Consider the following 12,317-nt stretch of genomic DNA (forward strand, 5'->3'; position numbering starts at 1 on the left):
AGAACCACCTGGACGTGGCACCTGGGGACATGGTGACCTTGGCAGTGCCAGGGAATGGTGGGACTCGATGATGGCAGAGGCTTTTCCAACGTTAATTCCATGGAACACCAGCAGCCGCCATCTGTCCCTGCCAGGGAATTACCGGGTGATATTCCAGATTTTCTGACAATTTTGGCTGCGCATGGGGGTGTGGGGAGCTCTGCTCCCCAGTTCCCACAGCTCTCTCGCACTGGGATTCCCATTTTCCTTTTGCCGTTCTTTGCATGGCCTGGAAATTGCCAGAGCTTCTCATTCCACAGCTGGAGCCAAGCAAAACCATTTTAATTCCTTGGAAATCCCCAACCTCTACCTACGACACAGTCAGGGAGGCTGCTCCAGGGTTTCCTGCTCTGTGGAATTCCAGCAGAGTGGAACTGACAGGAGCTGTGCACAGATCCCTTTGGAAAAGCCCCGGGTGGATACGAAGGGATTTAGGGCTGTTTGGATTTACTGGGAATCGTCAGGAGGGAACGGCGGAGTTTTACAAACGTATAAAGCTCCTGTGGGACAAAGGCGGGAGCGTCTGGAGCCGCGTGGGAAACGGGGGAATCCACAACCAGGAAGATGCGGAAACCACACGGATACAAAGCCTGGAAAATTCCACCAGAGGAAACGCCCCAGGAGTATGGAAATCCCTAGGGATACTCTTGTGCCAACACCACATTCCCACTCCCAGGCCTGCATCCCGTCAGTGACATCTCATTGTCCCCCAGAGTCCCAACGGGCACGAAGGGGCCGCAAGCAGAGGCTGTGACAACACGAACGCGCTCTTCTCCCTTTCCTTCATTCCAAGGAATCCCATCCCGGGGGATCCCCATCCAAAAGGATCCCCATCCCTTCCTGGGCTTCTCCATGCAACACCGAGCAACCCCTGGATTGAGAAATGCCAAGAGTTGAGGGCGGTGGGATGAGGGATTTCCATGCAGCCATGGCCAAAGCACCATGGGGACGGTGGGGCCATGCCGGGGCCATGCCGGGGACACGCCGGGGACACGCCGGGGACACTCTGGGGACACGCGGACGACGCCTGTCTCACCTGAGCTGGTGGTAAAGGTAATGTACGAGTGCTCGCTGGGGTGGGACCATATGGGGAACACCCACAGCTTGTACATCATCCCCGGCGTCAGATCCGCCAGCTGCACCGAGGACGGGCCCTGAGCCTTAACGGGGATTGATTTCTCTGTCTTGTTACCTGGGGAACAGAAACCGCACATCAAACCCCGCCCGGACACCCCGCGGGGACACCGGGGACACTGCGGCCCAGGCGCGGGGCTGGCCCTGCGGGCTGGCCAGGAATGACGCGGCTCCTGGACAGGGAGCTGCTGGTTTGGGGTCGGTACTGAGCCAAGGAGCTGCTGGTTTGGGGTTGGTACTGACACAAGGAGCTGCTGGTTTGGGGTCGGTACTGACACAAGGAGCTGCTGGTTTGGGGTCGGTACTGACACAAGGAGCTGCTGGTTTGGGGTTGGTACTGACACAAGGAGCTGCTGGTTTGGGGTTATTTCCCAAGCCAAGGAGCTGCTGGTTTGGGGTCAGCACTGACACAAGGAGCTGATGGTTTGGGATTGGTCCTGAGACAAGGAACTGCTAATTTGGGGTCATTTCCCAAGACAAGGAACGGCAGATTTGGGATCGTTATACTGCAGGCAAGGCATTGTGAAATCCCTGGGATAGAGTGGGAATAATGCAGCTCTGGGGACAAGGAGCTGCTGATATGGGATCTTTTCCTGAGCCAAGGAACTGCTGGTTTGGGGTCACCACCCTGGGGACAAGGAGCTGCTGGTTTGGGGTCACCACCCTGGGGACAAGGAGCTGCTGTGGTCGTTACCCACTGAGAATTGTGGCTTTGAGGTTTTGTTCCTTCAAATGCCACCAAAGAGGGGTGGGACAACCACGTCCGTCCAGAAAGGGCTGAAATCTGCAAGATTTCCTCCCTCAGCCAAATCCTGGAGAGGGAATCCCAAGGGATTGATGCTGCTGCATGGATTCAGCACCTGGGCCTGTTCCTTGTGCTTCCCAGTGACTGGGGAAAAATAGGGGTGGGTTGGGAGCTGGGATATTTGGGATTTAGGGCCTGGCAAGCTCATGCATATCCTGAAATATGGGAATTTTGGAGACCAGGCACTGGTTTTGCACAGGGAATAGTTTTAAACACAGTTCAAGGTCATCTCCTCAGGGAAGCTGGAATGGCCAGGAGGGGTTTCCTGCCTGGAATTACAATTTCAGGGATTCCAGACCGGCACAGCAGCGGATGCGAGGGCTGGGAAATAAACTCGGGGATGAGCAGCAGCCAGCACTGCCTCTCCAGAAACCCCAAACCAACCAACAAGACAAAAACCTCTCCCTAAACCGGCACCAAACCCAGAGATCCCAGCTCTGCTTCCAGCCCAGGACGGAGCCGTACAACGCTAAGGAACACCGAGGAGGAGGTTTGGGATCTTAGAGGATTCTGCCAACTCCAGGTTCAGGAATCCCATCAATTTCACTTTCCTCTCTGTTTTCCACCTCTTCCAACATTCCCAAGGATCATCAAACCCCACGGCCGTCGGCGCACGGAGAGGGAACCCCTCGAGAACCACCTCTGATCTACCCCAACCGCCACAACCACCATGTTTTCCCCTCCCGTTTTTTTGTTGTTTTTTTTTTTTTTCCCAAGCTGGCCATGGAATCATGGAATTAAATCCAAGGAAAGGGCGGGAGCTGGCAGGATCTCTAAGGGCAGCGCCACCCCGTAGAGTCCCCATGCGATCTGATGCTTACTGGTGATATACTTAACCACAAAGTCAGTTCCTGCCGAGAAATTGTGGCTCCAGGTGATGTTTGCCCAGTTACTGTTTGCCATGGCTCTGATGTCCCATATGGACGATCCATTGGCAGCTGGGGGACAGGTTAGAACACGAGTTAGTCTTTAGTGGGGTTAGGCCCGGCTCGGAGCTCAAAGCTCGTGAAAATCTTGAGAACCTGACAGAAACCCTACAAAACTTGACAAAAACCTCACAAAACCTCAAAAAAAAAAACCGTAACAAAACAGTACAAAAACCTTATAAAACCTAAAAAAAAAACCATTAAAAAACTACAAAAGCTTTGTAAAACCTCATAAAAACACATAAGCGTCAAAAAAAGTCATAAAAACCTTAAAAAGCCCTACAAACACCTTACAAAAAATGTCACAAAAACCTCACAAATCCTTACAAAATCCATAAAAAAGACCTTACAAAAACATTATGAAACTTCAGGAGAACGCATAAGCATCATAAAAACCTTAAAAAAAAAACCTTACAAAATCTCACAAAAACCTTACAAAATCCTTTACAAAAACCTCACAAAATCCTTACAAAATCCTCACAAAAACCTCACAAAAACCTCACAAAAACCTCACAAAATCCTTACAAAGACCTCACAAAAACCTCACAAAATCATTACATAAACCTGAAGCGAACACTTTGGTCTCAGCCTAAGCATGAACGAACCTCAGCCTAAGGTTGGATCGATTTTTTTTCCAAGATTCCCAACATTTTTAGGGAATTTTGGTGGTGCTTAAACCCAACGGCACTCGGCTCATCCTGGAATTCTTCCGGGCCACATCCCTGAGGATCTGGGCCAGCAGGGAAACCTCTTCCCGGAATTCCTGCATGGATGAGCACGGATCCAGTGCTGGGAGTGGCAGGGAATTGTCACTTTGCTGTGGCCCCGGTGGGACAACGAGGTCACCCGTGTGTGAGGTTGAAGTTAAGGGATCTCGACGTTGCTTGGGATGAGTCCCGTTCCTACAGAAGTGGGAGCCGATCCCACACTTTAGTGGGGTTTTAAGGGACAGCGGAGAAGGAACCCCTTGGGGTTTTATTGTCATTTCTCCTTGAGGTATTTCAATGTTTTGATGCCACAAATCTGGGCTCGACCACCACAATCCCTTGGAAAAAAAGCCAGTTTTGGGGTTTTTAGGGCATTACAAGGACCTGGCTCTGTGGGATGACCTGGAATTTCTTAAATCCCAACCTGGGTTGGATGGGAACACCGGAGGTTCCTCGTTGCCTCCTGTCCTCTTTCTCTGCTCCGTGCCTCACGCTTAATTCCCTATTTCTAATTAGCAGCGTTTTTCCATGGATTAATGACTGGTGTGGGGGTGATTTCACTTCGTCACCAACCCTGGCCTGTCAGGTGGGGGCAGATCCCCCCTGCAGAAAGTTTTGGTGGCTTTAAAGCCTTTTTAACTGATTTTATGCAAAAATATGGAGAAATGGCTTTGAACTCAGTCATGGAATCATCCCATACTCATTTGAGCTGGAAGGGACCCTAAAACTCTTCTCATTCCACCCCCAATCCACTTTTCCCTCTATCCCAGGCTGCTCCAAACCCCATCCAAGTTTTTAATCCAGATTTCATTCCCTTTTATTGCTCGATTGATTTTTTGAACAACCCTAATTATTTATAAACCGTCAATTCCGTTATCCTGGCGTTTCAAACCCAGATAAATCCTTCCAGATTTATCCCTCAAACACATCCAGGAGGGAAGATTTCCCCACCAGAGCCGAGTTTGATTCTCCTGATGTTACGAGAAGACCTGGGAAATGCCCGGCACAGGGATGGTGCTGGAACTCCCACCCTTCCCCAGCGTTCCCGGGGGCTCCGGCAGCGCAGGGAGCAGCGGGATAAACCCAAGAACTCGGATAAATCCTGACAGGTCTCCTTGCTAACAGCTGAGGTGCTAAATCCGAGCTGACATCTCCTGCAGGAGCACCAGAACCCGTTTGTAACAGCTCTGAACACCAGATCACACTCTGGGGGGAATTTGTAGGGTTGTCCACCTCTTCCCGAACCGCATCCGGCATCACCACAACACCAGCAGGGCTGGGTCGTTCCCTGGTGGCGCGGAACTCTCCAAATTCCCGCTTGTGCACTCAGATTCCACAGAACCCTCCAAATCCTCACTGGTACACCCAGATTCCACAGAACCCTCCAAATTCTCACTGGTACACCCAGATTCCACAGAACCCTCCAAATCCTCACTGGTACACCCAGATTCCACAGAACCCTCCAAATCCTCACTGGTACACCCAGATTCCACAGAACCCTCCAAATCCTCACTGGTACACCCAGATTCCACAGAACCCTCCAAATCCTCACTGGTACACCCAGATTCCACAGAACCCTCCAAATCCTCACTGGTACACCCAGATTCCACAGAACCCTCCAAATCCTCACTGGTACACCCAGATTCCACAGAACCCTCCAAATTCTCACTTATGCACCCAGATTCCACAGAACTCTCCGAATTCCCACTGGTACACCCAGATTCCACAGAACTCTCCAAACTCCAGCTTGTACACCCAGATTCCCGTCCCAGAGCCGCGGGATGGCTCCGGTTTTCCCGGTATCCCAAGGAATCGAGGTGGGGAAGGGTCCCAGTAGGGTTAGAGAGGGGTTAGAGGAAAAGGAAAGCTCAGTACCCAACTCGTGCCTGGTGGTGGCTGCCGGAGCCCTCTCGGCAGCGGCGCTGGTGCTGGCGGCGGTGCTGGCGGCGGTGCTGGTGGTGGTTGTGGTGTCGGTGGTGGTTGGGATGGTTGTAGGACTGATTGTAGGACTGATTGTAGGACTGATTGTAGGACTGATTGTAGGACTGGTTTCAGGACTGATTGCAGGACTGGTTTCAGGACTGATTGTAGGACTGGTTTCAGGACTGATTGTAGGACTGGTTTCAGGACTGGTTTCAGGACTGGTTTCCTCCACTGTGGTTGGAGGCGGCCCAGTTGCCTCTGGGAGAGGGAAACACCGGCTTTGTACCTCAGGTGGCGTCTCCCGAGCACTGCCCTCCCCGGAGCGGCGTGGCACGGAGCAAATCCCACTGGGAACACACGGCTGGACCCCTTTTCCTACCCCTGACCCCATGCAGGGATGGCTTGGGCTGATCCCAGGGGCTGGAGCAAATCCCACTGGGAACACAAGGCTGAATCCCTTTTCCTACCCCTGGCCCCATGTAGGGATGGCCTGAACCTGTCCCAGGATCTGGGAGAGGTGCAGGAGCAAATCCCACTGGGAACTCATGGCTGAGCCCCTTTTCCTACCCCTGTCCCCCTGAGCCCATCCCAGGGGCTGGGAGAGGTGCTGGGGCTGCTCCTGTTCCCCCAGTTCGATCCCAATCCTGATCCCAATCCCAATCCCAGGCCTGAAGGAGCTGCTTGTCTTCTGCCTTTCCCGTGCCCAACATCTCCTGGGATAAACCAGCACGGCCAGCCTGGCAAAATGCAGCTGAGGGGACGCTCAGGTTTGTCCTCACCCCATTGTCCCACGGCATTCCAGGAAAGGGGATTTAGCTCACAGAAAATGCACTAATCCCATGAATTCCATTAATCTGGCTGCTCCTGGACTACACCTCCGGCATTTTTGGAGCTGCCAGCGCAGCCTGCAGCTTCCCAGCTTTGTCCAGCCTGGAGAAGGAGCAGCTTCGGCATCGAGGGGAGTTTAACTGGTGGGGGAGGGAGGGTCGGAGCCCGGGCAGCGCTGCCCCTCCCAATTTACACTTAAATCAGCATCCCCCCGAGCTGTCCAGGGGGATCATTGGGAGCGATTTGTTTGTTAATTGTCTCACTCGGGCTGTGACCCCAAGGAAAAGCGGGAATGTGCTCTCCAAGGAAAGGGGGAAATGTGTCCTTTAACCCACCCCGAGTGGGGTGAGGGTCCCAGAGGGAGGGAGGGGGGCATTGGAATGGGGCTGGAACCTTCCAGCAGAAAACGCAGCCGCAATTCAGCTCCAAATACCAAAGGTGACTCCGAGGGGACTCACCCCGGCACGCTCAGGTTAAATGATATTTATCATCATCATTCCTGCGGGCCACGCGATTCCAAATCCCTCTGATGGGCGAAGGGAGCCAGATTTTATAAATATCGCCCTCAAACCACGACAGCTCTAGGGAAGCACTTTAAAACCAGTCCTAGGACCAAGCCAGGCTTTTCTTTCCCACTGACCCTGTCCCCAAGGAAAGCCAAGCCCTGAAACTCAGCATCCAAAGGCTGAGAGGAGCAGGAGCTCTCTCAGTCCGAGATGCAAAATTAGAGTTCGAGCGTGGCTGAAAGCACCAGCCCAGGTCGGGGGTGCCCTCAGAGCAGCCCCAGGTACTCAAAACCTCCAGCCCAGCTCCAGGGGTGCCACCAGAGCACTACCGAGTCCTCGAAGTGCCCCCAGAACTCCAGGCCAGCCTCAGGGATGTACCCAGAGCACCCCTGCTTCCTCAAAAGTGCCCCAGGAGCAGCCACAGTCACCCCAAAACCCATGTCCAGCCCCAGGAGCAGCCACAGTCACCCCAAAAGCCCCATCCGGCCCCAGGAGCAGCCACAGTCACCCCAAAAGCCCTGTCCGGCCCCTGGAGCAGCCACAGTCACCCCAAAAGCCCTGTCCGGCCCCAGGAGCAGCCACAGTCACCCCAAAACCCCTCCCGGTGCTCTTGGGCTGACCCCACAGCGTCCCGATCTCATGCACCCCAATCTGAAGCCCCCCGTGCCCAGCCCGTCCCTGGCCCGGCCTGGGGGGTCCATCCTGGGCAGGGGGAGGTGACAGGGAGGTGACAGGGAGGGGACACATCCAAAGGCTCGGCTTTGCCCTCGTGTGTTCATGGTGAGCCAAAAAAGAACAAAAGGGATTTTTGCATTTTGCCCTTCTGGGTTTGCTCCGCAAGGACTTGGCGGGGTCCAGAGGCCGCTAAAAGCTTTTCCTGTGCTGGGATTTGTCCCCATCCATCTCCGCAGATTGCTGGCGGGTTTTTGGGGTTAAGAGATTGGTGTCGCCGGGTTAATGTCCCCATTAACGGGATGGAGCCGCGCCGGAGGCTGGGAACACTCAGCTAATGCAAGCTCGGCATTCCCACGGGAATCCCGGCTCCCCTCGGAGGAAAACGAGACCTCGAAAAGCACAAAGTGAATCTGGGGAATGAGACCTCGAAAAGCACGAAGTGAATTTGGGGAATGAGACCTCGAAAGGCACAAAGTGAATTTGGGGAATGAGACCTCAAAAGACACAAAGTGAATTTGGGGAACGAGACCTCGAAAAGCACGAAGTGAATTTGGGGAATGAGACCTCGAAAGGCACAAAGTGAATTTGGGGAATGAGACCTCAAAAGACACAAAGTGAATTTGGGGAACGAGACCTCGAAAAGCACGAAGTGAATTTGGGGAATGAGACCTCGAAAGGCACAAAGTGAATTTGGGGAACGAGACCTCGAAAAGCACGAAGTGAATTTGGGGAAGGAGGGAGCTGGTGGAAAACCTGACACAGCTTTCCAGCTTCCAGAGGGGCTCTCCCAGGAGCAGCAGAAATTCAGTTTTAATGCTCCTCCAGACTTCAGATGGGAAGAGATTATCCGGGGGAAATCTCTGAGCATCCCTCACGCACCCAAATCTGCCCTGCCTGGAGCACCGGGATGAGTTGCCCGCGGTTCCAGGTTTGCCCTCCCTGCCCCTGTGAGTTTGTGGTTTTAAGTTGGGTAATTTTTTGGGGGCTCCCCTGGTAGGGGAGATTCTTTTGGAGTAGTTTTGTGTCAGGAATGAGGGATGTATTGGATTTTTTTTTGGCTTTTAGTTTTTGTTTATTGTTATTTTATCAAAACTTTAGCATACTGTTTGTACTAGACTCCGTGTGTATGAAAAACAGTACAAAAACGGTTAATAATTTTTTGTTATAAGGTTTTTTAAGTCTAAGCAAAAACTAAGCTACTTAATTAAGAAGTGATACTTAAATTATTTTTTTTTCCTAACTTAATAACTGACTTCTAAAGACTCGTAATGTGGATTTTTCTACTTAATTACAAGATATTACTTAAACCTAAGAAGAAAGAGGGAGAAGAAGAAGAAAGAAGAAGGGAACTCAAGACAACGTTTTATATCTTCTATTTTGAACCCATCTATAACATACTAAAAATCTTACATTTCTCACCCATGTGACACACTACACTACTCCCTACAATCTCGAATTTCACACTTTTGTGGTTTCTGGTTTACCTCGAGGCTTTGGAAGTTTTCTCCATGAATGAGGGGCAGAGCCAGCGCTCCTCTGGGGGTCAGGACACCCCAGAGCAGACAGAGAAATATTCCCATGCCTTGGGTTTCTACAGTGCCCCACTTCCCTGGCTCTGGGGGAAGCGCTCCCCGCCAGCGGAGCCGTCACTTCCCATCAGGATAACGGGGCCGGCTCCGAGCGAGATCGGGAGGGGATGGCGGGGGTGGAAATCAGCCTGGCAGGAGCGGGCCAGGTGAAGAGTGGGATGGGGTGAGCTGGAAAACTCGGGGAGGGCAGGGTGGGATGCGGCTCCCACGGAGAGGGAGGGAGGGAGGGAGGGGTGGGCTTTGATCCTAAACCGCCCCGGGATGCGGAGCTGGGGCCTCGTTTGGGATTAAATCTGAAATGGATGCGGGAGGAGAGCTCAGGTTTGGGGAAGGGGAGATTGGGGGGCCTTTGGAATCCAGACCAAGGGCTGGAGGGGATCAGAGGGATCAGAGGGATCTCAGGGATCAAGGGGGATTTGGGGGATCTCAGGAATCCCACAGATCCAGTATCCCCCAAAGAAAAGGGATCCCGGGGATCAAGGAGGATTTCAGATATCCCATGGATCTCATATCCCCCAAAGAAAAGAGATCTCAGGGATCAAGGAGGATTTCACAGATCCCAGGGATCAAGGAGGATTTCACAGATCCCAGGGATCTGACATCCCCCAAAGAAAAGGGATCTCAGGGATCAGAGGCATCACAGGGATCAAGGAGGATTTCAGGGATCCCAGGGATCCACTATCTCCCCAAAGAAAAATGATCTCAGGGATCAGAAGGACCACAGGGAGCAAGGAGGATTTCAGGGATCCCAGGGATCCGATATCCGCCAAAGAAAAAGGATCACAGGGATCTCAGGGATCCCAGGGATCAAGGAGGATTTCAGAGACCCCAAGGATCTGACATCCCCCAAAGAAAAGGGATCTCAGGGATCAGAGGCATCACATGGATCAAGGAGGATTTCAGGGATCCCAGGGATCTGCTGTCTCCCCAAAGAAAAAGGATCTCAGGGATCCCAGGGATCAAGGAGGATTTCAGTCATCCCATGGATCTGATATCCCCCAAAGAAAAGGGACCTCCAGAGATCCCAGAGTCCCTTCCCAGGGTCCCCTCCCGCTGCCACCAGGAGTGACCAAGATCCCAAAGGGAGACAGGGTTGGCATTCCCGGCCCTTTGGAAAGCCTGGAAATCCCATCCACCCTCCTAAAATCGGCCGTGGTGCTCCAGGCACGGCGTTCCCGAGCTTGGAGGAGCTGGAGTTGTTCTCCTGCATTCCCAGGGCTTGGACAGAAAGTTTGGGGCCAGGACGGAGCACCTGGAATTTGTGGGATGGGGTGGGGGGGGAAATCCCTCTTTTTCTTTTCCGAAAGAGAGCAGCCAATTCCCCACATCCCAGGCGGGGCAGCACCTGGGAATTGCTCCAAGCGGGAAGAAATCACCCGGGAAATTCGGAGTAAAAACCAGCTGCAGCAATTCCCAGCTCTTTATCCCATTTTAGCCGAACCCATCTTCCTGGAAAGCGCCAAACGAGCACTCAGCTCTTTAATTGCCTCCCTTGTAAGGCTTTTTCCATCTCCAAGATCCATTATTCCCTCTCAGGGAAGGATGGGGGGAAGATGATGGATTGAAGATGCAGCAATTAATAATTTCACTAATGAGAGATGCTGAGCTCTTCGCTGCCTCCCCAGCCGGGAGTGAACAGGAAAAAAAAAACCTCCAAACCTTCCACAAAAACCTGTTTGAAGCTCGGATTAGGGGGAAAAAGATCCCAGAGAGGGAGAATCCTGAAAGAAAACCAGGATTTTTTGAAGGGAAGCTCTAAGGAAAAGACGCAAATCCTGCTTGGAGTAGCATAATTCACGAGAAGTGGCTTTTTTATTTTTGCAAAATGCGGGAAGCAATCCCAATCTGTGCTGCTTTTTAATTATTCAAAGGTGCTTTTAATGTGTTGTTGGGCTGTGGCTACAGCTTTCCCTGGGGTGTGTCTACAAAATAATGAGGCTTGGAGAGATTGGGATGAATTTTTCATGATTTTTGATGATTGGGCTGAGGGCATTGGCGGAGATTTATTTTTAATTCTCCTGGTTTTTACCAACAGAATGGAATTGGGAGTCCTTGGCCACGAAGTTCTGAAAATTCGATGTGGAAAGAGAAGAAATTGGAGAAGAGAAGGGGGTGATGAAGCAGAAAGAGAGGGCTCAGCAATTCCTTCTGTTTTTAAAATGAAAAATGGGATTTTTCACCTCAAATTCCCATTTATGGACAGAGAAAAGTCAGGATTTTCCGTCTGAGTCTAAATCCGATTTCCTTATGGTCCCTGATGAAGTTTTTTCCATAAGGATGGAAAATCAAAAACCCGGTTTTGGATTTTTTTTCTTGCCCAGAGCATGAATAAAAACTCCTTTTTAATCTCCTCTTTTACCCAAATCTCCTCTCCTGTTTGTCCAAAGCCTGGCTTAGGAAAGGTGAAGCCTTTCCTGGGGGAAAATCCCTGCACTTCACTTCGATTCCATCACCTGCTCCGGTTCCTCCTGGCCCTGTGTCAGGTTTTCCCTGGAAAATGAACTTTTCATTCCCTTTCAGCACCAGCCGTGGCAAGGAGAATTTTCCCGCAACTCAGGACAAATTCCAGAAAAATCCACCCGAGCTGGGTCAGCCAGTGGAGATGGGGAAGGTCAGGGAGAATTTCGAGGATTTTTTGGGAAGAGGAACATCCTCTGGAGCCCGAGGAGGCCTGAGGAGAAGGAGATCCCACTCTGGAGTGGGATTGGGGTAGGAAAGGGAATTTTCCATGCCCTGAATCCCCTCCTGGTGCCTGGAATGGGGAGGAAGATGAGGCAGCAATTCCTGACCTCCAGCTCCACTGCCCGACTCTCCAAAGTGATATTTCTCCTTTTGGAAAGGGGGAAATGGAGGGATGGGCTCTGGATAACTGGGGGATTATCCCTGAAATCACAAATCATTCCAGTGGGGCAAGAAGTGAAGCCGGGAATGATTCAGCGCTGGGAGGATGAAGAGATCAGGGCACGATTCCAGAGTTCAGCAGGACCCTCTGGAAGCAGAAAAGGACTTGAGGTGATCCTGATCCACAAAGAAAATCCGGATTCTGGTGGCTGAGCCAGACCCTGGATGGAGAAGGAGCTGGAGGAGAGGGTGGTCCTGATCCCGAGGGTTTTTATGTGCATTTTCAGGGATTTTGTGCTCATTTCCAGGATTTATATGTGCATTTCCAGGATTTTCGTGTGCAT

At 51.9% G+C, this 12,317-nt stretch overlaps 1 protein-coding gene across 14 annotated transcripts in view; it reads right to left on the reverse strand.

The window, feature by feature from the left end:
* Positions 1–12,317, reverse strand: part of NFASC (neurofascin) — a 78,120-nt gene that overhangs the window by 13,206 nt on the left and 52,597 nt on the right. For 8 of the 14 annotated variants that reach the window (XM_053998094.1, XM_053998087.1, XM_053998090.1 and 5 more), the window contains 3 exons: positions 5,487–5,792; positions 2,800–2,916; positions 1,076–1,231 (listed from right to left, as the gene is read on the reverse strand). The exons of 4 other annotated variants lie outside the window; for them this stretch is intronic. In XM_053998094.1, the coding sequence (XP_053854069.1) occupies positions 1,076–1,231; positions 2,800–2,916; positions 5,487–5,792 (579 nt within the window). Of the gene's footprint in view, positions 1–1,075; positions 1,232–2,799; positions 2,917–5,486; positions 5,793–12,317 lie in introns of those variants that run through there. 2 more of the 14 variants (XM_053998095.1, XM_053998091.1) reach the window with 2 other exon arrangements.

This window comes from Vidua macroura, chromosome 24 (assembly GCF_024509145.1).
Source record: "Vidua macroura isolate BioBank_ID:100142 chromosome 24, ASM2450914v1, whole genome shotgun sequence".
In the NCBI taxonomy this organism is placed as follows: domain Eukaryota; kingdom Metazoa; phylum Chordata; class Aves; order Passeriformes; family Viduidae; genus Vidua; species Vidua macroura.